Below are 24,559 nucleotides of genomic sequence, written 5' to 3' on the forward strand. Positions count from 1 at the left end.
TCAGTTTTTTCCCTCCCGACTCTTTTCCTCAACAAGTTGTATAGTTCATTTTCAACATAGTGTCTACTGAGTATCACTGTTGTATGATTAGAATGGAACTTCTTAAATGTTGACCTGTGTTGAGATAAAAAACTGATGACTGGCCTGTGCAAACCTCCCTCCCCCCACAACAAAAAAGGGATATTTTGAAATGACAAGAAATATGTTATTCTATTTTTAAAAATTTTTATTATTTTTTTGTCCGTTGTGGGGCTTCAACTTAGGACCTGGGTGTTTTCTCTGAGCTATTTTGCTCAAGGCTAGCATTCTACTACTTGGAGCCACAGCTCCACTTCTGGCTTTCTGTTTTAATTGCAGATAAGAGTCTCACAGACTTTCCTGCCCACGCTGGCTTTGAACTGTGATCCTCAGATCTCATCCTCCTGAGTGTGAGTCACCAGTACCCAGCTTTTTTTTTCTGTCTTAGATTTATTTTTGAGATAAGGTCTTGCTGTGTTAGCCCAGGCTGACCCTGAACTCTTACACCTGGCCTATTCTGTTTTAAGAAATTTACACTTTCCATTATAAAAAAATATGTGTAAGTGTTATGTATATGTACATGTACACACATAAATGTATGCTCAGAAAACTTAAAAAACAGAAAAATGGTATTAAGAGGGGGACCCTTTTAAATGGCTTCCATCTATAAGTTACTAACTTGTTTTCTAGTAACTTTCTGGGCAAAGCTAGGGTGATCTGCAGTCAGATAGTAGCATCATGTATTGCCCCTGTGAGGTAAGGGAAACCTTTTGGGGAAGTCATCTGATTGTTAACATTTGGAGGAAGGCAGTATTTTGTATAAATTTATATGCTATTTGAAAAAAAATTCCTTTACCATGTACATATGTTACTTTTTCAGTGAAAAATTGGTTTATGGAAAAGGACAAATGAGAAAAACTACATTTCTTTGATTACCAGTACGGTTATATACTGTTTTGTATGTTGCATTGATTTTTATTTTTTTTAATTTTATTGATATATTCTGAAGAGTTAGGTAAAGTTTTGTAGTAAAATGTGTTAGATACTTTTGTTATAGCCAGTTTATTATTACACATTATCCTTTTATTAATTGAAAACTTTGATCATAATATTATTTTTGTAAAACAGTGTCCCTGAATAGTGATGATGGTGTTAAGTCTCATTTGTTCATTTGCTTTTTTTCCTCAATCTGCATAAAGATGTTAAGTATTGATACATCACTTCCAAACTTATTCCACTTATTCACTTATTATTCTCTTGCATGTCTAAATTTGCTTCAGTGTGGCTGTTTTTGATTATTACCTAAATTGAAGATGAGCTAGGCTTCTAAAATCATCATTCCTCACTATCTTTCTGACATAAGAAAGCTCAGTTAAAGACCTGAAGATTGGTTGGCCAGTTAAGTCTGTGGCAACATTGATTTGGCAGTGTAAGGTGCACAGTGGAAGGTATTTATGACTGAGAAATGTGGGAAGGTTGAGGTTCACATATGCTGGAGCATCCTTTATATCAGGTGGCCTGAACAAAGGAGCCAGGGTAGGGAATGCAACAAGATGAGTCATGATAGCTAGGAGTCCAGTGCCAGTTCTCTGGTTAGAAACTGTTTCAGGCGGGGGAGATGGTCAGTTGTTTACAGCACTTGACTCTAGTTAGTCATTCTCTAAAAATTCTGGCACAATACCTTCTCTGAACTGCTTCACAGGTGTTTGAGAATGAATAGGTTTCTATGGTAAATAGTAGTTAACTCCTTTCTTTGGTTATTTTTATGGACTGTATTTTAGCACTTACTTTCATTGAAGTTTTATTTCCTCATTTTAAGAATCCCTTTTCTCCTCTCTTTTATTAGTTATTATGTACTCTGTGCCTCCTTTCGTTCTGGGGATAAGGAACCTTCATGCTCTGCTCAAAATAAGTAGAATAAGAATTTCCTTTCTTTGTAAACAGGCTGCTAATTTATGCTTCCTTCCTCCTGCTTTCCCTAAAGAACTTTGGATATTTTTCTTAATTCCTTCTCAAAAGAATGAAAAGCTCAAATGTCTTACATTTTTAAACTTTCTTTTGTCCTAAATCCTAATGGGTAATCAAAACTTGGTGTATTTTCTATGTTTTTCATTTCTCTAGATAAAGTGATTTCAAACCAGGAAATACCTAACAAATACAAGTGATCAAGGGGCAATTGGAAAGGAATATTTTATCTTGTTATGTGTATCTAAACCTCTTTTGATGAGAATTGTTTTCCACTAAAATGTTCCTTGAATGATCAAAAAGGTCAAATGCATTTTCATATATTGGTAGATTATATTTTAATGGTTGGCAGGTCTTTAGTATACATTTAAAAATTAGTTTGAATCACTTGAAATGAATTCAACTTGGTAAGAGATGTTTGCCAGCTTGTATGTTTTCATAATTTTTTCATTGTAGGGATATAGCTTGAAGCTTGCCAAATAACTGAAGAGAAATGATACAATTAAAAAAATTGAAACAACAAAAAGCCTTTTATTTTTGCTCTAGTAGTATAGCAAGGACTGGGCAGGATTAGTTGACTAAGAAATGGAATACTGTATATTTTCCTATATAAAATGATTAACAATTTCTGATGGAAATGGATGGTGAGTTTTATATATATATACATATGTATATACACATATATTGATCATTTTAAGTTCTATATTGTGTGGTTATACCCTATCAATACTTAAAATGTGGTCTTGTATAGTTTAGAAGGAATTTTAGGCTATTAAGGTCAAGTTGTTTGCCAGAGATGGCATCTTACCAAATCACTTTTGTACTAAGATACCTCTGTAGTCATTGTATAATGCTGAAATACTTGTCTTTCTTCTGTTCATTGAGTATTGATTTGAGCCTCTGTTTAGACCTATTCTTCCTATTTATTTATTCTTCCTTCCACTTAATACTTTCCCAACTGCGAAGCAGTGCAAAAAGTATGGTTATCTTTGGCTGTCTATAAAGAATTGGTTGCATGAGTTCCTATAACTACTATAATCTGTAGATGTTTAATTATTTTATATAAAATGGTTCAGTATTTGTAGAAATCTGTGCACAGCCTCTTATATAATTAAATTAACTCTACATTCCTTAGAATATCTAATAAAATACAAATACTGTAAATAGTTGCTATAGTATATTGTTCAGAGAATAATGACAGGACAACTGTACATGTTCAGCATAGATATGTTTTTTTCTAAATGTTTTCAAGCTACCCTTAATTGGATGTTGAAACTACAACTATGGAGGGCATTGCTAGTTTTTTTCATAAATGTGCTCCTTAACTTTTTGTTTTCTCTTGATAGAGGTTGTGTTTAATCTGTCTTCAAGGGAATATAATGTAGTGTGATGATTCTAAAAATGCGGTAAGCATAGCGCTTGTGATCCTTGAGATTGTTGCAGAATTCTGTAGAGTAAAAACTATTTTCAGAATCATTTTAAGATATCTCCCTTTAGCCTCCCACCACACCTTTTTTTTTTCTTTACTTGGCTGATATTTATAGCTGCAATGCAGAAAGCAGTGGTAAGTATCACTGATGTCTTAGCATAAATGAACGCAGTAACATCAGGTTGTACATCTCTGTATTATCTACCATCACATATTCTCAGTGAAACATTTCCTGTTCACTTAAGACATTCTTAATGAACATACAAAAATTACTGATGTTATGAAATCCACTGTGGAGTATGTATCTTTTCAGCATTCTGTGTAATACAATACAAAGTACTTATGGAAGACTTCTTTTGTTTTTCATTTTTTTAATATGATTAAGTGGTTACATAATTTCCCACATTTCACAGTATTGTGGGATAGTGATGCTTAGTTAAAGTCACAAACACATTCTGACTTTCATGGGGCAAATTGTCTATCATGGTCTATAACATTTATGAGTTCTATGTGCTTTTCGATACAGTTATTTCTCCCACATTGGGTGGTATGTACATTTCTTTTGTTTTGCATAGCATCAGCTGTTCCCTTTTTCCCACTTGTTCCCTCCCTTCCATTACTGCCATTGAGTTGCTTAGTTCATTTTGATCAATGTCCAGTGCAGCTGATGGGTCCTGCACAATAAATTTTTTATGTTTCTCCCTGATTCCCTCTAGTTCTGTGTCATCCTCCTGGTTTCCCTCCGGTGTGCACATATATACTATATATGTGATCATCAGCATGGGGCTATTTAATAGTGATTTGACCAGATGAGTGGAAGTCCTTTATTTCTTTTTTTTTTTAATTTATATTTTTTTATTGTGAAAATACTGTACAAAGTCCTTTATTTCTTAAGTCTTGTTAATTTTGTTGTATCACCTTACATTTTGGATTTAACATCCACTTATCAGGGAGACCATGTGCCGTTTGTCTCTTTGCTCTTGGCTTACCTCGCTCAACATGATTTCTTCTAGTTCCATCCATTTCTCTGCAAATGCCATTATTTTGTCCTTTTTATAGATACCACAGTTTATGGATCCATTCATCTGTGGTGGGGCATCTGGGTTGTTTCCGTATCATGGCTATTGTGAACAGTGCTGCAATAAACATGGAGGTACATGTGTCCTTGTATACTGGTTCCTATTGTTTAGGATAGATGCCTAGAAGTGGTATGACTGGGTCATAAGGGAGGTCAATACTTAGCTTTCTGAGGACCCTCCAGACTGCTTTCCAAAATGGTTGTATAAGTGTACATTCCCACCAGCAGTGTAATAGGATTCTTCTTTCTCTGCATCCCCTCCAGCATTTGTCATTGGCTGACTTTAGGATGTGGGCCATTCTGACTGGGGTAAGGTGGCATATGGAAGACTTCTCAAGCTAAGGGATGACAGTTTTCTCAGGAAAGTCATTAATGTTGTTTGAGTTGCAAGCTGAACTAGCTGCTTTTTTTCTTGGATTCATTCTTGAAAGAATGATTGATGGAGTATTTAGGCATGGGTATTTATTAGACATTTTCTGATAAATGATAAATGATCTTACCATTTTAGGAAACAGCTGGGTACTTGTAGTTAATAATGAAGTCCTAGACTTGAAGTGAAAATCAGCATTTTTGAAAACTTGTGTTTATTATCTGTAGGTTGATGCCATCACACTATTAAAAATCACTTTTCTGATAAGATTAGTAATGATGTTAATGAATTAATGATTTTTAAATATTGGATAAGTAAAATGAGTGCATAAAATAGTATTTTTAAATGATCAGAACGTATGGATAAAAATCTATCCATTCAAAGGACAGGATAGATGAATGGAGCTTAATATAAGAGTAGAAATGTTTGTTAATATGGTTGCCTAGTCCACATAGCAACCAGACTTCAAGAAGTTGCTACTTGTTGAGCTTTGTTTTGTTATGTTGCCTAGGCTGATGCCAAGCTCCTTAAGTGATCCTTTTGCTTCATCTTCCCAAGTAGCTAGGCCTACACACAGGTATGACCATGACTAGTTTCACCTGTTGAGTTTTTGTGTAGAATCAGAATATCCAGGATCATTTGAAAAGACTACTAAAATATGCTTGTTTTCAAATTGCATGTTTGATTGGATTTTTTTCATATACTTCAGCCAGAATAACATATTGCAATGTTCATATTCAACGTATTCAACAGATTTTATGCAGAAACAGATATGAGAATCCAACTCTTATTAAACCAGACATTAAAGAAATTTGTTAGGATGCAAAAACAATAGCATACTTCTGTTTTTAAACAATATATATTTCATTAAAAATGTTATTTATACTAACATGTAACATGTTATGTTACTCTAAAATGAATTATTTTGAAAATTTTTCTATTTTCACATTTAATACAGTAAATATTAATTACTTTAGAGCTTAGTTCATATAACCCATATGTTTAATAGGGTCCTTGTTACCTTTTAAAAGTTTTGTGAGATCGAAATGTTTTAGTTTTTCTGATACAGTTCTTTAAAAAAATTCCTTGTTTTTTTTTTTTAAATTTACCTTTAGTAGTTGTATTAAAGGATTTCAAGTCAACATACCAATTTACCAATGCATCTTGATCAATGTGTGGGGACTTGAAGACAACTTGCTAGAGTTTGAAACTTAGCTTTATTGTTTATGGTTGTGCCCTTAGGATACTGAGCTGCTCTTTTCTTCAGTTTTCTTATCTTTAAAAGGGATGATAATTATGAGGTTATGATGGTTAACCTGAGTGTATGAAAAGTTCTTAGAATGTGCATACTAGTCAGCAAGCTAATTGTTACCTCTCGAACATTTATTATGTATTGGTATTTTTACTTGTAGATACTTAAATTTTACATTTGTAGAGACTGGATATTTCTAGATATTTACAAGTCTTATATCATTTAATTCCCTGATATATCCCTACCCTCCCCTCTAACCATCTTTCCCACCAACTTAATATATCTGAGTTTTTGCTTCATGTTTTTGCTTTTAGGGAAAAAAAATCGAATATCCCAAACATACCCTTGATTATCACAGTTATGTCAGAATCTTGGGTAGGAGATAGTGTTCAGGCATTGCTATCTCTAAATATCTATGATGGCTTACTTATGAAGGATAACACTGTTCTGAAAGTTGTCCTGTCTTGCTTGACACACCTTCTCTTCTGTTGCTTCTCAAGTAAGTAGAGCTGATTTCTTGCCTATCCTTTATGACTCTGTGCTTGAAATGGGGTAGATGTTGCTTTGTTCTTCATAGCTGTTCTCAAAGAAATGTTGCTTTCTTTTTCTCCATTCTCCACCTTCAACTGGGAACTTACACCAATAGGCTCTAGGGCCCACTGCTCCCTCTTCTTGTTCCTTGAGGATTTTAGTATATTGCTCATGGTCAGTCTATCAGTATCACTCTTCTATATTAGGTGCTGTTATATTACTCAAATAAATGATCCTTTTAATGGTGGTAGTCCCTAGCTTTCTGTCCTCCAGTGATTTAGCTGTGCACACCATTTGTGGTACACTCCATCTTGTCAGTACCAGTTACATACATATCACCTCTATACTCTCCAGTTTTCTGATCATGCGCTTATGCCTGTCCAATTCATTTTTTGTCCTGTCTCAACTCCCAACAATTCTTTGATCCCACTATAAGCTACAGTTGATTGTCTGGCCACTTTTTCATTAACTCTTCCTCCCTCATGATTTACTTGGCTTTTTCCTGACATAATATAATCAAAATTTTTCTTTTGCCAATCCGTTAAGATCTCTTGCCCCTCTTTTTTTTCAGTTGTTCTTGTTTGACCAAGCCCCAGTTTTTTATTGAGCCCAGATTCCCCCTACTTTGTGTACTGTGCAGTGAAATGTAGGCTAATTAGTTCATTTAGGAATTATTCCTCCAGGGATGACCAGAAGCTGGAACTTGGCTCAAATGATAGAGTGCTTGCTTAGCATGCTTAAGGCTATCAGTTCAATCCCCAATACCACAAAGAAAATCATACCTTCAACCTTGGTCCTTTGTTGTATCTGGAATTTCTTTAGAATTTCTACAGTTCATTTAGTCTTCCAAGTGACTGTTTCATGCTTCTGTCTCAAACCTCCAATCTCATTTTCTTCTTCCTCAGTCTCAGATGATAACTGCCCTTCCAATGTCATGAAGAAAATATAAATTGCCAGGAGAGAACTGTAGCAAATTCCCACTACCACATGGAGCTCTTTGCCTGCTCCCACAGGCATTCAGTTTGACCATCGTAGCTCACTTGTTAGGTCTTTCTTGAAGATTTGTTGTCTTCTGCCTACTGGACCCTTATACCTACTCAATTATTTCTGTCTTGCTATTCTGAACTCTTTCATTAATTCATTCTCTGTCTCTCTGTCTCTCTCTGTCTCTGTCTCTCTCTCTCAGAACATTTCTTTAGGCTAAAAACATCTATACCAAACTTTCCCTCAACCCCCACATTCTTCGCTAGTTTCTTTATTAAATTCATTGTTTGTAATTCTTTCTGTGCAATATCTCATAAACCTGATAATAAATGGCAGGGATAATAGCTCAAGTAGAATACATGTCTAAAAAGTATGAGGCCCTGAATTTAATTCACTGTACTACAAAACAAATAAAATCCCAACCCTGATCATTTTTTTCTCTACTAAAACAGTACCTGTTGAGGACACTAATGATCTATGTGGGCTTACTTATCAGCACCATTTGACAGTCATTGCCTATGTATGCTATATTTTTCTCGGTAGCATTTGCAATATCTGATGTGTGTATGTATGTATGTATGTATGTATGTATGTATGATTTTTGTCTCATTAAAGTAAGTTCTTGATAGCAAGGACTTGCTTGCTTTTTTTCACTGCCTGGAATAGTGGCTGATATATAATAGGGTTTATAGAATGAGTGGATCTGAGCTTAACCACTGTATTCTTATCAGATCTCTTCATTTCCAGCAACTCTCCTGAACTTGTCTCTATTTCATTACTTTTTTCCAGACCCCCTTATGCTTGTGTTTCTGTGAAGCTTTATTATTTATAGGGCATTTATTTACATCTAACATTGCAGATGCAGGTGATATGTGTATCTGAATTTTAATTATTAGACATATAATGCTGAATTTATATGTGGTTGAAATGAAAGGTAAAAGTATAGAAGTATAAAGAAGAAATTCAATCTTCCAGGGCTAAATAATGGTCTTCTTAGATCTTAGGTTTCTTGTTTTGTTACTACTCTGCCTGTTCATGATGGAACTCCTCTGTTTTTTTGTTTTTTGTTTTTGGCAGGAATTTTAGATATTAGAAGGAGGAATCACCAAGATCACAAAACCCTTTTAACTTAGTCTTTTGAGCTCATTGTTGATCAGCAGTAGTCTGTTGCTCATAGACTTTTGTCATTCTTTTGTATGGATATATGAATGTGACTCAGGATTTTCGTGAAAATCATTTCTCACTAGTCCTTATTTATGGCTCTGCAGAACCTCGCCTCCTGGAACCCTGCAAATCCAGAGTGCCTATTGCTTGTGGTAAAGGAACTTGTGCAACAGTATCACCAGTTCCAATGCAGCCGCCTTCGTGAGAGCTCACGCCTCATGTTTGAGTACCAAACACTACTGGAAGAGCCTCAGTATGGAGAGAACATGGAAATTTATGCTGGGAAGAAGAACAACTGGGTAAGGTGTTATGAGAATGGGGAAAAGCCACTTCATCTGTAATAAAATACTAGATTTTTTTTTTTTTCATCACTGGGGCTTGAACTTAGGACCTTGCACTTGTTCATCTTTTTTGGTTAAATGGTGCCTTACCATTTGAGCCACATTACAGCTTGACTTTTTGCTGGTTATTTTAGAGACAAAATCTCACGGACTTTTCTGCCCAGGTTTGCTTTAAACTTTTGCTGCCCCCCAGATCTCAGCCTTCTGAGCAGCTAGGATTATAGTCACTCATGCCCAGCTTCTTTATTCTTTCATGGTAAAAGCTAGGGTCTTTCCAGTAAAAGGGCCTGTGTGATAACAGCAGCAGCAGTCTGTACCCGTCTCTACTTTGCTTACTTCATCTGCCTTCCTCTTATATTCAGCTGCAGCCACACCTGGCACCTTGCTAGGCTATAGGTGCATCAGGTATGCTTCTTTCCAAAGGTCTTTGCATGTGCTTTTGTTGTCTGGTAGATTTCCCCTAGTTATTCTCATAGCTAATACTCTTTTCTTTTTCAAATTTTGGTTTTTAGTGATGCTCAGTTAACTCCTCCAATCTTTTTTTTTGTGTGTGTGTCAGTCATGGGGCTTGAACTCTGAGCCTGGGAGCAGGGTTCAGGGACACTGTACTCTTCAGCGCAAGGCGAGTGCTCTATCACTTGAGCCACAGCACCACTTCTGGTTTTCTAGTGGCTTATTGGTGATAAGAGTGTCACAGAGTTTCCTGCCCAGGCTGGCTTTGAACTGTGATCCTCAGATCTCAGCCTCCTGAGTAGCTAGGATTACAGGTGTGAACCTCCAGCACCCGGCTCCTCCAATCTTTTTTTTTTTTGGCGGGGGGTCCGGTCATGGGGCCTAAACTCTGGGCCTGGGCGCTGTCCCTCAGCTCTTCAGCTCAAGGCTAGCGTTCTACCACTTGAGCCACAGTGCCACTTTCGGCTTTTTTCTTTTTGTTTATGTGGTGCTGAGGAATCGAACCCAGGGCCTCAGGCATGCAAGGCAAGCGCTCTATCACTGAGCCACCTTCCCAGCCCCTCCTCCAATCTTTTTAAAAAACATTTTTGAAGGATAATTTGTATACTATAAAGTTACCTGTTTGAAGTGCACAATTCAAAGATGGTTAATTTTCTAATTTGAACAACCACTATTATGATCTAATTTAGAATGGTTTCATGCTCATTTAGAGTTAATTCTGTTCCTATTTACAACCCCAGGCAACCTCTGAGTCACTTTCTGTCTATATAGATTTCTATGTATTGGAATCATACAATATTTGGTGTTTTGTGTGTAGTTTTCTCTCAACATACTGTGTTTGAATCTATTCATGTTATACCATGTGCCAGTATTTTTTTATTGCTGAATAGTATTTCATTGGATAGAAATACCATATTTTGTTTATCTTTTCACTAATTGACAAATAGGACATTGTTTCCAATTTGTGACCTTTATTACTTGTGCTACTTTTAATGTTCATGTGCAAGCCTTTACAATATCAGTTCTTAAAATTGGAAATTACTTCTGTATTTCTATCCCCAGTGTTTACCTTGCTTTTTCTTTGAGCACCTCTTTTTAACATATTAGTTACACGTTGCTATGTAGAATAATAATTGAAATACTTGGTGACTTAAAAGAATAGTGTTTACTACCATAGTTTTAGTTTGTCAGGAATGAATCTAGGTAGATCTTCTAGCCTCAGGGTCTCTGTTAGGTGACACTCAGATGTTGGCCATCACCTAAAGGTTCCACAGGAAGTGGAGTCCTATAAATCTAGTCATGTTGTTAGCATGGTCTGGTTCCTTGTGGGTTGGTGAACTGAGGGCTTCAGTTCAGTGCTAGTTGTTGTCTGGAAGCTAGCTGCCTTCAGTTCCTTGCCTCTCCATAGGGCAGCTTAAAAGGTGACAGCTACCTTCACCAAAGCAAGTGAGCAGAAGAGATTAAGAGAGAATATGTGAACAAGACAGAAGCCACAGAAACCTAATGTCAGAAGTGCCACTTCATTATTTTGGCTATATTCCATTTCTTAGGTCCAGCTTATTCACAAAGGAGGATGAATTATGTAAGAGTATGAGTCTCAGAGAAAATTGGCCCACTTAGGGGATGCTAACCTCACATATCTGTTGTTGTTGTTATTATTATTATTTTGTTTTTCTCTATTAGGATGTACATTTAACAAGAGTAGATTTTGTTTTGTTTATTTATCTAATCCAAATAACCTGGAAGAGTGTTTTCTACATGCTTATGTTCCATAAACATTCACTGAGTGGACGAATGAACAAATGAACTAACTAACCCCAGCTAAGCATATAATACTTTTAAGAATTCTTTTCTTGTTAATTCTTTTAGGTTTCACTTCTTTCTTTTCCAGGTTAAGTATGTTCTCCCTTTTAACCTTCAGCTTTTTATTGAGGGATGCTATTTCTAAGATCGGTACTTTATCAGTATCTTTGAATTGAGATGACTAAAATTTATTTTTGTTATATATCACAATATAAAAAGTAAAATACATAGCAAAAAATTTGCCATCTTTACTATTTTAAGTGTATAGTTAAGTAGTTTTTAGTATAACATTGTTTTATAGTCAATTCCTAGAACTTTTTAATCTTGTAAAACTGAAGTAATATGCCTATTAATCACAGTTCATATTTCTCTTAGCTTTTGTCAACCACCTTTCTACCTTCTGTTTCTGTGATTTTGACTCCTTTAGATACTTAACAGTATTGGTCATATTGTGATAAGCTTAGTTACTTAGTATAATGTTTTCATGGTTCTTTTATGTTGTAGCAGGTGACAGAATTTCCTTTTTTTCTTAAGATTACATAGTATTCTATTACACACACACACACACATACACACAACCACTTTTTACTTCTATATTCATCTCTCAGTGGACTTCTGTGTTGGCTATTGTGAATAATGCACTGAAGAATATATATGTACAGATATCTCTTTGTGATCTTGCTCTGAATTACTCTGTATGTTCATGTGTGTAAAAGTGGGATGGCTAGATCATATGATGATTCTATTTTTGTTTGTTTGTTTGTTTGTTTTGTTGGTCCTGGGGCTTGAACTCTGGGCCTGGGTGCTGTTCAGCTATTCAGCTCAAAGCTAATGTTCTACCACTTGAACCACAGTGCCACTTCCAGTTTTTTGGTGGTTAATTGGAGAGTCTCATGGACTTTCCTGCCCGGACTGGCTTTGAACTGTGATCTTTAGATCTCAGCCTCCCGAGTAGCTAGGATTACAGGCATGAGCCACCTGCACCCAGCCTATCTGTACCTTTTTACATTTCCACCAATAATGCATAATTCAAGGTTATTGATTTTTCAATTGAACTATTGACTTTTCTTTTGAAACTTTAATGTGTTCACATAGCTAATAAAGAAAGCTTTGTTGAATTTAGTTTATCTTTGTGTCCAGACTCCTTATGAGCATCAGCTTCATTGTCCTCTCTGAAAAGAGTATCAGGTTAACTTTGCATGACTTCTTTTTGGTGAGTGAATGACATCTTTAATGTTAGTAGGTTCACTAGAATATAGTAATCCATGTTCAATTATAGTTCTTGAGATTTGCCTCTATACCTAATTCCCATTTTAATATCAAGGCCTAATTTAAGTAGAATCTAGTTTTACAACATTTTTGATATCTAAGCATTTTTAACATTTCACTTTGTGCTTTGGCTAATAGTTGAGTTGTAGTTCATCTAGTTATAGAAGAAGTTTCAAGTCATTTAGAGGGTTTTGTAGTTATAGTATTAAAACAAACCTTTCTGTTTAATATTACTGATTTTCATTCCTTAATTTACAAAACCTACTACATATATGCTTACTCAAGTTTGTTTTGAGTTGGTATTAAGTGATTTATAAGCATGAGGGAAATGGTTATATATTCAGGAGAAGTAAAGAAACTGAGATTCTTAGAATAGGTGAAGTTAGATCTTAAATTTACAGCAGACTAGATCTGTGGGAGAGCCTCATAAATGAGAACTATGACTTTAGAAGTCAAGGAATAGGCACTTGAGTTAGAATCAGGAAATAGATGAAACAAGATATAAAGAGGAGTCTTGAAGGGTGGACAGATTAGAGTTTACCACGAGGGTTCAATAATACACAAAACACAGCTTGTCAATCTAAATTGTAAGCAAAGGACTATAGCAGAAAGAAAGGTGTTTGATTTTGAGCCAAGATGTTTTAAATTCAGATCTGTATTAGTTTACTCTTGCTTCTATAAAAAAATTACCACAGTATTGGTAACTTAAGACAACCCAGATTTGTTATGGTACAGTTTTGAAGGTCAGCAGTGCAAAATAGGTCTCCCTGGGTTAAAGTCAAGATGTTGGCAGAGTTGTGAGCCTTCTGGAGGCTCTTGGAGAAAACTGGCAAGGGTGCTCTCAGAGATACAGAGAAGAAGAAATATCCTAGAAGACTTCAGTAAATAAAAGCATTCTGGAGATTTTAAAAAGAAATTATACTCAGGTCTTTAAATTAGATGAGTTTCAGACTTTAAGTAGGAAAATGCATTGGTCAGTTGGAAAAACAGGGTAACCAGGAAACAATCTTGACAAATTTATTCTTAGATAAAGTGAATTTCATAGACTTAGATTATCTTCTTTTCAATAAGTTTTGATCACTGTCCCTGAGTATGACACTAATTGTATTCTCATTTCTAAGTTTGAAATTTTGGAAGAACTTCATTTACATGATGGGCTTTGATGCTTGTTAGCCCTTAGGTGTGTTCTGAAATGTCACTGAGTTTTTCCTTTGACCCTGTTCTGTGCACTGTTTTATTCAGGGCCTGAATGAAGTAATGTAAGGAATGTATTTCATTTTTTTCTGATTACATAGAGCTTGAAAAGACAGCAGTGCAAAATTACAATGTCAATATTTAAAATTACTTTTGTGTGTTGGAATACGACACTACATACACTGACAGTATGCAATTTAATATATAGGGCTAAACCATTGTTAGAACTAGGGTACATTTTTTGAAATGTCTACTCATGAGAATATTAGAATCAAGGTGAGAAGACTTGTACAAATCCATATTTGTACAAAAAAATGAAATAGCAATGCTGGGCTTATGAGCAGAAAGAAAGTTTGATTTTGAGCTAAGATGTTTTAAATTCAGATCTGTATTAGTTTACTATTGCTTCTATAAAAATATTACCACAGTACTGTCAGCTACTTGAGAGATAAATTGAAAGGATTGTGGTTTGAGGAAACCCAGGCAAAAAGCTGTTGAGATCTCTATATCATCAATAAAAAGATAGGTCTGGTGGTGTGCTCCTGTCATTTCAGCTATTTAGGAGGCATAAATAGGAGGCTCACAGTCCAGACAATCATACGGTCTGCCACTTTGGTCTCTGCCACTTTGAACCACAGTTCCACTTCTGGTTTTTGAATGGTTAAGTGGAGATAAGAGTCTCACAGGGACTTTTCTGCTCTGCTTGGCTTCAAACTGGGATTCTCAAATCTTAGCCTCCTGAGTTCCTAGGATTACACAGTGCCTGGCTACATGATTCCGTTTTCATTACAGAAGATAGTCTTCACTGTGTTTATCATTGAATCTTTCTTTTACCACACAAGTTTATGTTCTTAACCTTCCCTCTGCACTCCGATAGTATGAGCTCCTTCAAACCTGAGATCTTGCTTCCTCATACTCTTGGGTGATACATGAAAAAATTGAAATCCATGTAAATTTTTAATGCTTGTCAGCCCTCTGACAAACCTGGTAACTTGAAATAATGTTCTCACGCTTCACAAAGACACTGTTTTCTTTTAAAAACTCCTAGTTGGAGGATTTTGGCAAGTGCACATTTGATAGAGTATTAAAATATTCTGTTCTGTTTTTTAATTCTTTGCTTTTGTCTTTTTTTTATTGTGAAAATACCGTACAGAGAGGTTACAATTACATGGGCAAGGTATGCTTTTGTCTTTTTCTTTTATGAAATAATCTCTCCTTATTCCTTGCCCATCTCCTTTGATAGTGTATTCCTTATCTGTGCTGATTTTATAATTTTTAGGAAACACTATGTTTTACTAAACAGGTTAAAAACATGTGAGACAGTGGGATGCAAGCTTTATATTCAGTATATCTGTATGCTCATACCCTCCCTCCCTCCCTCTTTCTCTCTCTGTTTCTCTCTGTCTCTGTCTCTGTCTGTCTATCTCTGTCTCTGTCTCTGTCTCTCTGTCTCTGTCTCTCTCTTTCTCTCTCTGTTTTTGAGTTCTGCCCCTCAGCTTTTTCATTCAAGGGTAGTGCTGTACCACTTGAGCCACAGCTCCACTTTCAGCTTTTTGGTGATTAATTGGAAATAAGACCCTCACAGACTTTCCTGCCTGGACTGGCCGTGAACCCTGATCCTCAGATCTTAGCCTCCTGAGTAGCTATGATTACAGATGTGAGCAATTGACATCTGGCTTAAAGATGTTTTTACTAAAGGTGCATTTTAAATTTTGTAAAGTCTCTTTATTTTGAAATAATTATAGATCTACAAAATCAGTGAAGTAGTATAGATACTATGTAACTCTCACCCAGTTTCCCCTGGTGGTTATAGTTTATGTAAATAGAGAGAGATGGAAATTAGGAAATTGACAGTAGTATGTTATATTTATGTAGTTCTGTTTCAGTTTGTCATGCATAATTTTCTCAGTGCAAAGATCTCCCTTGGCTATCCCTTCCTGACATTATTTTTCAAATCAGAATTTTAAAGCTGATAAAATAATCTAAGCAACTGTTATCTGTTTTGACAACTCACAATGAAAATATATTGTACATTTCCTTTGTAGGTAAAGCTACCATCATATTTATATTTTGTCATTAATACACATATACATATATTGCCTCATTATCATAACTGAACAACCGTATTTGTTAAGTGTAACAAAACATACTAATCAAGGGTTCAAATTTTTATTTTCCTTTGTTTTGGTTCCTAGAACTTGGATGGTTTATATGCCTGGTTTATATACCTATTTTAACCCCAAATTTAGTTTTCCTGATGTGAAATACAAGTTTTGATATATTTTAAACCCCTATATCTTACATCTTTAATGGGTAATCTGTGAGAGAAAAGTTTTGTAAGCAGGAGATTCTCTTGAATATTTTTTTCCCTCTTGTGTTGGGGATGAACCCAGGTCTTGTGAATAGTAGACAAGTATTGTACTACTGAACTCCACCCTTAACCTTGTGGATAATAGTTTCGTCATAATGATTTATTCCTATACAAGGGAACGTAAAGTATTCACATTTTTGTTATATCTGATGCAATTCCTAGCAATGTTTTAACAATCTGCAGCTTACACATTAAGCTCTGGTAACATATAAATATACTCTGCAGAGAGGAAGGAAGCTTTTTCATGATAATTTTCTTTGAGTAGTATCTTATGCTTCTGTGATACTATGTATGAAAGGGAAAGTCTGAGCAGTGGTGGAGTGTAGGCTCCTAGTCTAGATGCCATTTGGAGATGTGTTGGAGAGGAAGAGTATACTGGGAGACAGAAGCTTTGGGTTCTAATTCTTTTTGTGTGGTTATAGATTTTCCTTGTGGCACTTTCATAGAGAGAGAGAAGAGCCACATTATTCCCCCAACCTAGACATGAAGATTAAATTAGATGAAAATTAAATTAGATTCTTGGTGTATTGGAAGCAAACAGTGAAGTATGTTTGTTTGGAAACAAAGTATTGTTATTATTATCATTATGGTCATTCTTTTATGCTTGAAGTAAATTATACTTAGTATTCAACATATGACAGTTCAGTGATTATTCCTATGTTATTTTTCAAAATATTGTTACCCATGAACTTAATTTATGTGTACCAGTAGTTGTTGTTATGACCAAGATGTAGATAAAGCATAGAGGCAAAGTAAAACTGAGTTATTGGTTTTTTTTTTTGGTTGGTCGTGGGGCTTGGACTCTGGGCTTGGGCGCTATTCAGCTCAAGGCGAGCACTCTACCGCTTGAGCCACAGTGCCACTTCTGGCTTTCTAGTGGTTCATTGGAGATAAGAGTCTCACAGACTTTTCCTGCCTGGGCTGGCTTTGAACCAGGAACCTCAGATCTCAGCCTCCTGAGTAGCATGATCTACCCGCACCCAGCTCTGAGTTACTTTTTAAGAAAGAATGTGTTGCTTGTTCTTCTAGGACTAGTTTGGATGGACGTTTAAGGGTGGAAGGTCACATATCAGAGTTCAGCAGGGAAATAGAAACAAGGCCAGTAGAGTTAGGCAGAGCATAGTTGGAGGAAGAAGAAGATAAACTGATTAGCTGGAGGAGTCAGTGGGATCCCACAATCAATCCTACTAACTGACGATATCGGTCAGTCTACCTGTCGGGAATGCTTCAGGTTTACAGCATTTGGTAGTTCAGTTATATCTTCAAGTCTCTGTGAGAATGAGTGTCTACTTGAGAGTGAGAATGAATATTAATGGAGAAATAATCTGGAACTGTGCTGTTTACTGCAGAAGCTCTTGGCCATACCTGTGAATATTGAGCACTTGAAATGTAATTAGTTCATGTTGACATGTAAGCACTTCTAAAATTTATACTTTGGTATATATACTGGGCTTCGAAGAAGAAGTGTGAAAAGAATCTAGGTAATTTTCATGTTGATTTCATGTAGAAGTATTACTATTACAGATATATTGGAATACTTATTAACCTTTATTTCACCCTTTTAAAATGTAACTTTATTTACTAATGTAAAATATAACCCATTTTAAATGTAAATATTAGAAAATGTTAACTAAACTTATATATGTGCCTCACATTTGTGCTTTGCATTATTTTTCTGTAGTATAGAGGGAGAGGAAGCACGGGTACCAGGGAAAGGATCAAGATACCTGGACATTATGGGAGTGTAGGGCTTTCCTTGTGGGCTGTAATGTCGCTGGTGCTCTTGTGCGAATGAGCCACTTGTAGCGGGGCAGGCGAGTCTCCTCCCTCATAATCCCCCTTTGGTTTATGCAGTTTCAAGCTATGCCACAATGTCATTTGGCTGGTGTGTGTGGTGTGTGGTGTGTGTGTGTGTGTGCGTGTGTGTGTGTGTGTGTGTGTGTGTGTGTGTGTGTGTGTGTGTGCGTGTGTGTGTGTGTGTATACACATATATACCTTTGGGAAGGGCATAGTGTGGTAGACAATAAACACACTCTAGGAGTTGAACAGATTTGTTTGGTTTTGTTTTTAACTACATGGAATTATTAGGAGTTGAATTTAAAATAAATGAACTTGTGAAATTTTTTTCCTGGTTTTTGTTTGGAATTTGTAGGAGTACTTGGGATCTTTTCACAGCAGGTTTTGTCTTGGGCTTTTAAAAAAATTTTTCATAAAAGGAGTGAGCCAGGTGCCTGTGGCTTATGTTGGTAAATCTGAGCTACTGAGGAGGCTGAGATCTGAGGATCAGAGTTATACACTAGCTTGGGCAGAAAAGTCCATGAGACTCTTTTCTCCAATAAACTACTCAGAAAAAGCTGGAAGTGGCGCTATAGCACAAGTAGTAGAGTTCTAGCTAGACTTGATCAAAAGGCGCTCAGGGTCATTGCCCAGGACATGAGTTCAATCCCCAGGACTGGCCAAAAAAAATAATAGTGTGTACCTAAATTAAATCCGAAGACATTAAAGGTGAAGATGACAACTTCCTCAATCTTGCCGATATGTGAAAGGAACTTTATAATTAAATAATAGAAGATAATAACAAAGTTCAAGTTTGTTCAGGAGCAGGATGTTCAAGTGGAAAAGGCTGCGTTTATGGAAGAATAGGAAACATGATGGAAATCCTTTATACTTCCTTTGTCTTCTCTTACAGGAGGAAAGACTAGAACTGTGCACCCTGCTTGTGTTTGTGACATTGCTTATTCTAATATGTTTATGCTTGGCCTCATTTCCCCATGACTATTTATTTATATGCCATTTTTATTCCTGGTTCAATATTCTCAACTCAAATGGAATTGACAAAGAATATCAAAGGACCAGATGAGCCAGATTTTTTAGATTTCTTTCTATATATCAAGCCAAAGATGAGGCTCCTGTATTTGAAGTGTATTGCTTTTGCAAGTATACAAATGACTCATTCTGTTTCCTCTTCAAAAAATAGTTTCTTCTTTTTCACTTATTTTCAATGAATTTCTAGTACCATTAACTTATTGCAAAGAACTGTGGGAATAATATTTGATTAGACCAGGGAGGTACAAAGCCTAATAAATAGAATTTGTCTCTGGGAATTTGGAGTTAGTATTGAGAGAGTGAAATTTGTCTCTTTATGAGCAACTTGTCCCTTTATAAGTAACATGTAAATGTGGAGCTTCTTTCTTTCTTTCTCATATCTAGTCAAATGAATGACAAACTGGAAAATGGTAAGACAATGAAATGTGGCACAGAGTCAGTGGAGATTAGAGATAAAGGAAAACTGAGAGTCTTGGAGTTCTTGGAACTGAGGCTAGTTTGCATTTTTGTCAGTAGGGTCCATTAGATGCCTCATCTTTTTTTTTTTTTTTCTGTGCCAGTCCTGGGGCTTGAACTCAGGGTCAGGGCACTGTCCCAGAGCTTTTGTTCTCATGGCTACCACTTGAGCCATAGCTCTACTTTCTTCTTTTTGGCATTTAATTGGAGCTAAGAATCTCATAGATTTTTCTACCCTGTCTGGCTTTGAACTGTGATCCTCAGATCTCAGTCTCCTGAGTAGCTAGGATTACAGGCATGAATCATTGGCACTTGGCTCCTCATCTCCTTTTAATAAATTATCTTCTATTAGTTTAAGTTAGTTTGAATTGAATTTATATTTTATCTGCTAAAAGTAGTTTGAATTGTAATTCTGTCACTTGAAACCTATAGTCCTAACAAAATTATTCCCAGAATGTCCTGGATACACCTCTGTCAGAATACTTGCCATATTTTATTGAATTGTGTTTTTAGTCAGAATCACCTTTAATGTTAAGCTATGTTGTTTCCATTATTTAACTGAGTTATTGACATAGTATATTCTGAGTATATACTAAATAGATAGTATGTATTTATATATTATATACTTAATAGATACTACATACTTAATATATACTATATACTTAATATACTATATATATATATATATATATATATACTATATACTAAATACTTAAGTATTTACTAAGTCTAAAGTATTTACTAAGTCTATATACTTAGTAAATACTGGTTGAATGAATGAGTGAATATGAGTTAGGAGCATTTTATTGTTTATACTTTCAATTTTAATTTTCAAATGAATTAATTCAATATTCCTTAATTTCTTGACTGGGTAATATATTCATATTGCTCAATCTTCTTTCTATCATTTACTGAATCCATTTGAAGTATACCACTTTCCTTTTCTTCTTTCACACCAAGTAAGGTATAATATAGGTATCATCTACTGGAGTTTTTCAATTTCTTTATCATATACTAGCAAATACAAATATATATTGTTCCTCCTTTTAATACAAATAGTAACATATATTACATATTGTTTTGACTTAATGTGCTTTGGGGGATAATTAAATACTGCATTTTAGAAAAACATTTGTGCAGTATTACGTTCTAATTAGATTGGCTTTGCCTTTTCTTTTAACATGCTATGGATATTTGTGTGTATGCCAAGGAACAATCTCCAGATTTAGACTTCCTGGCTGTCAGTTTGAAGAATCACCCTTACCAGATTGTCACCCAGCTAAAGTAATAGTTACCTCTCATAGTTTCTCAGCTTTCAGCTTTTCTGAGTGGTAATGGTCAATTTCAGACAAAAGCTTACTTTTTGATACGAGCAAGGTCCCTAAAGATGAATTATGACTTCTCAGAACATCCTGAGCACAGAATTCTTTCAGCTTAAGATGTCTACCTGTCTAGAAGAAAACTGCGACACAGCTGCTATACAGAAGAGAAGCTAGGCCTAGTAAGTTGCCAGTAGAAGTTACTTACCAATGTATTTTAGTTTGGAAAGGGGAAGGGCACACATATTTATTGCTAATCCTGGGGAGATTGCCATTAAGGTTGTTGGAAGAAAGGCTGACATTTTCAGTCATAGGTCAGGTAATTTTCTACATCTATTCAAGGAAAGATTTGATTGAAAGGATTGATTGAAAAACAATCACATTATTCTGTTCACTTGGTTGCATCTAAATGTCTCATTTTGGCTTATAGGAATGATTGCTGTGGAAACAATCTTTGACGTTACAACAAAGTGACCCTAAATTGTTTAGAACTTTAAATACAATGACACACAAAAATGCCTTGTCTCATTTAGAACAAGGACATTTTTCTTACACATTTTAATAATATTTGTAACTTAAAATTTACTCGTTTTTAACTGAAACTTATTCAATTTCATAGAGCAAGATTAGCTTCCAGGTTCTACAGAGAATTATTGCAGAGCTAGCAACCAAATTCTTCAGTCTTAGTTTCCAGCATTTTCAGTGCCAGAGAGACAAGGCCTTTGTTCTTTCAGGTGTAAATAAAGTCAGCACCTGCTCACTGTAGTATATTCTTCACATATATTAAAATTGGTATGGAACAGAAAAGATTTTCATGTTTGTTTTTCTTTTTTCTTTTTGTTGGTCATGGGGCTTGAACTCTGGGCCTGGGTGCTGTATCTCAGCTCTTCAGCTCAAGGCTAGCACTCTACCACTTGAGCCACAGCACCACTTCTGGTTTTCTAGTCGCTTATGGGGTAAGGGTCTCATGGACTTTCTTGCCCAAGCTGGCTTTGAACCAGGAGCCTCAGATCTCAGCCTCCTGAGTAGCTAGGATTACAAGCATGAGCCTGTAATGGTTTTTCATGGTTTCTTTACAAGATGAAATGAAATTCATGAAGTACTCTGTACTTTAAATATTATAATAAACTATTTGTACAATTAATGTTTAATAAGAAAATGTTTAAAGAACATATATAGTAGGCTTGGGAGTTGGAAATCAGGAAGTGAACAAATTCTTCATAATCTTCGGTTTCTTTTTTATGACTTTAATTTTATATATCACCTGGTTGCTGATAAACACAGACACATTGGTCTTGGAACCAGCATTTCTCTTACTGGGACTCAGTTGTATAAATTAGCTTGCTGCCAACAAATACAAATTTATATTAGTGTTTTCTTTGAGAAATGACAACATAGAGATCATCTGAGAGTTTTTAAAAGAATGTCTGGTCTAAAATAGGTGATAGGATAAAAATATATCGCAAAAACTAAAACAGAGCAAAGAGCTAAAAAGTAGAGGGTGAACTAAAATAACTAGCTGTTAAAATGAGTTCAAGTGCTAAATATGTAATTCTTTTTCCTATTACCTTATATGTATAAAAGATCTTTCAATTAAAAAAATCCTATCTTTTATTTCATTTTTCACATGTGTACAAATGTGTGTACATATATAGACACATGGACCATAGACTTTAATAAACTAAATGTTTTTAAATTACTATTTTAACCTAAACATTGACAGTTTAGAAAGTAAAAATGGCTATTTGTTGGAAAATAGTCTGATTTTATAAATTGCAAATGAAAAAATAAATTGAGTTTGATTTATTACCATCTCTTTAACTATTCTCCCCAAATGTTTTGAATCACATGTGTGTTTTTTTTGTTTATTTTGTTTTGTTTTTGTGCCAGTCCTGGGCCTTGAACTCAGGGCCTGGGAACAGTCCCTGAGCTTTTTCTGTTCAAGATTAGTACTCTGCCACTTGAGACACAGCTCTACTTCTGGCTTTTTGGTAGTTAATTGAAGATAAGAATCTCGTAGATTTTCCTGCCAAGGTTGACTTTGAACTGTGATCCTTATACCTCAGCTTCCAGATTAGGTAGGAACACAGGAGTAAGCCACTGGCACGTGGCTCCTATGATATTTTTTAATGACTGCTTTAATGTTGCCCTAAGTAACTTAACTAGTGTACCATATTTTGTAAATACCACGTACTCGTAGTAGTCACTTTAGTGTTAAATGATTTTATGAATGAGTATTGCATATATGACAGGGAATTAGAAATTGCCTATACTGTGGAGGAACGTTGCAAGTTGAATTTCAATCAATATTTTTGCTTATTTGCTTCATTAATACACTGCTTCCTGCTATTCCCTGACCATACAGGCACACTTCTACTTCAGTCCTTTCATACTTGTTCTTCTCCTCGCCTAAGATATTTTGCTTCCTTACCTGTTTTTTGTCTTTGCTGAATTGTTCCCTTGTAAGGTTACTTTATAAAGGAGCTACAGTTCTCCTCATTTGAGAATTTCAAACAAATGAGGATCATAGTCTGAGAAAAGTGTTGAAAGTGTCATGTTGTCTGTTGGGATGAGGTTAAACTGCATCTGAACAAGGTCTGAAGCAAGTTGTCCCACCTAGAGATAATGGAGGCTCAGCCCAGTTCTGGTAGTGGTGGTGTGGTGGGGTGAGGTAACAAGTAGCTGGACTCATGGTATAATTTGCAGGTGGAGTCAACAGAATTTGGAAATGTGAGGTGAGAAAGTAGTAAGATAGTTATGGAGGTTTTGGTGTGAGAAACTTGAACAATAAATATTGAGGCAAGAGCTCAAAATCAGGACTCCGGTTTTGTTTGTGGTAGTTTGCTACATTAAATTTGAATTAGAAGAATGTCTAGAATACAGATATAACACTTGGAAGTCATATATATCATGACTTCCCCAAAAACATAAATATTAAAGTCATAAAATTGGGTGAGATTACTTGGGGAGTGTTGTAAAGAAAAGAGATATTGGGATTAAACTCAGGTGTTATATTCCAGTGTTTAGAGGTTGATGTGGAAGGAGTGAAATAGAGAAGATTGTAGAAATAGAGATCCAGGAAACCAGTTGAATTATGTGTCAGCTGTGTCAGAATGCTACTGATAGAATGCTTAGATGAGAAATGACTATTAGATTTGGTTGTGAGAAGACATTAGTGACTTTGTGAGCTGATTTGGTGGAGTGGAGAAGAGGAAAGGCTGATTGGAAAGAATATAATCAAAGAGAAATTCAGATCTTAAATATAAGCTCAGATTTTTATAGGAAATGATTTTGTAAAGTAGAACAAGGAAAAATGGGAGCTGAAGAAGAAAATAGTTATTAAGAAAGACTTGTATGTATGCATATTATTTTTTGTGTTTGCTTGTACTTAGACCCTCAAGCTCTTGATTACTTGTTTGATTTTGCTCATTGCAGGTGCTCTACCATTAAAGCCATGTTCTCAAGTCTATTGTTTTTTGTTTTGAAAAAGATGACTGCTGACATAGGAGAAAGAAGCGGGACTGGGGGGTGGGGGGGGGGCCGGTATCCTGTTGAGAACATTTGTCCTTTGTTGAGTTTCTTATTTTATAACTCTTTGCATTAGGGGAAGACTTCTGTTTTCTAAGCTCTCAAATCCATGTGGTCCAGGGAATTGAGTCTTCTATAAACATCCATTTAACTTCATACATTACATGTTGCCTCTACATGTAATCCTTTCAAATTATTACCCATTATA

At 35.5% G+C, this 24,559-nt stretch overlaps 1 protein-coding gene across 2 annotated transcripts in view; it reads left to right on the top strand.

Moving 5' to 3' along the window:
- Babam2 (BRISC and BRCA1 A complex member 2) overlaps positions 1-24,559 on the top strand; it is a 397,121-nt gene that overhangs the window by 121,109 nt on the left and 251,453 nt on the right. For both annotated transcript variants that reach the window (XM_042696762.1, XM_042696763.1), the window contains exon 5: positions 8,896-9,090. In XM_042696762.1, coding sequence (XP_042552696.1) covers positions 8,896-9,090 — 195 coding nt within the window. The remainder of the gene's footprint in view (positions 1-8,895; positions 9,091-24,559) is intronic.

Source organism: Dipodomys spectabilis, unplaced genomic scaffold, assembly GCF_019054845.1.
Source record: "Dipodomys spectabilis isolate Male_0828 unplaced genomic scaffold, ASM1905484v1 ptg000210l, whole genome shotgun sequence".
NCBI lineage: Eukaryota > Metazoa > Chordata > Mammalia > Rodentia > Heteromyidae > Dipodomys > Dipodomys spectabilis.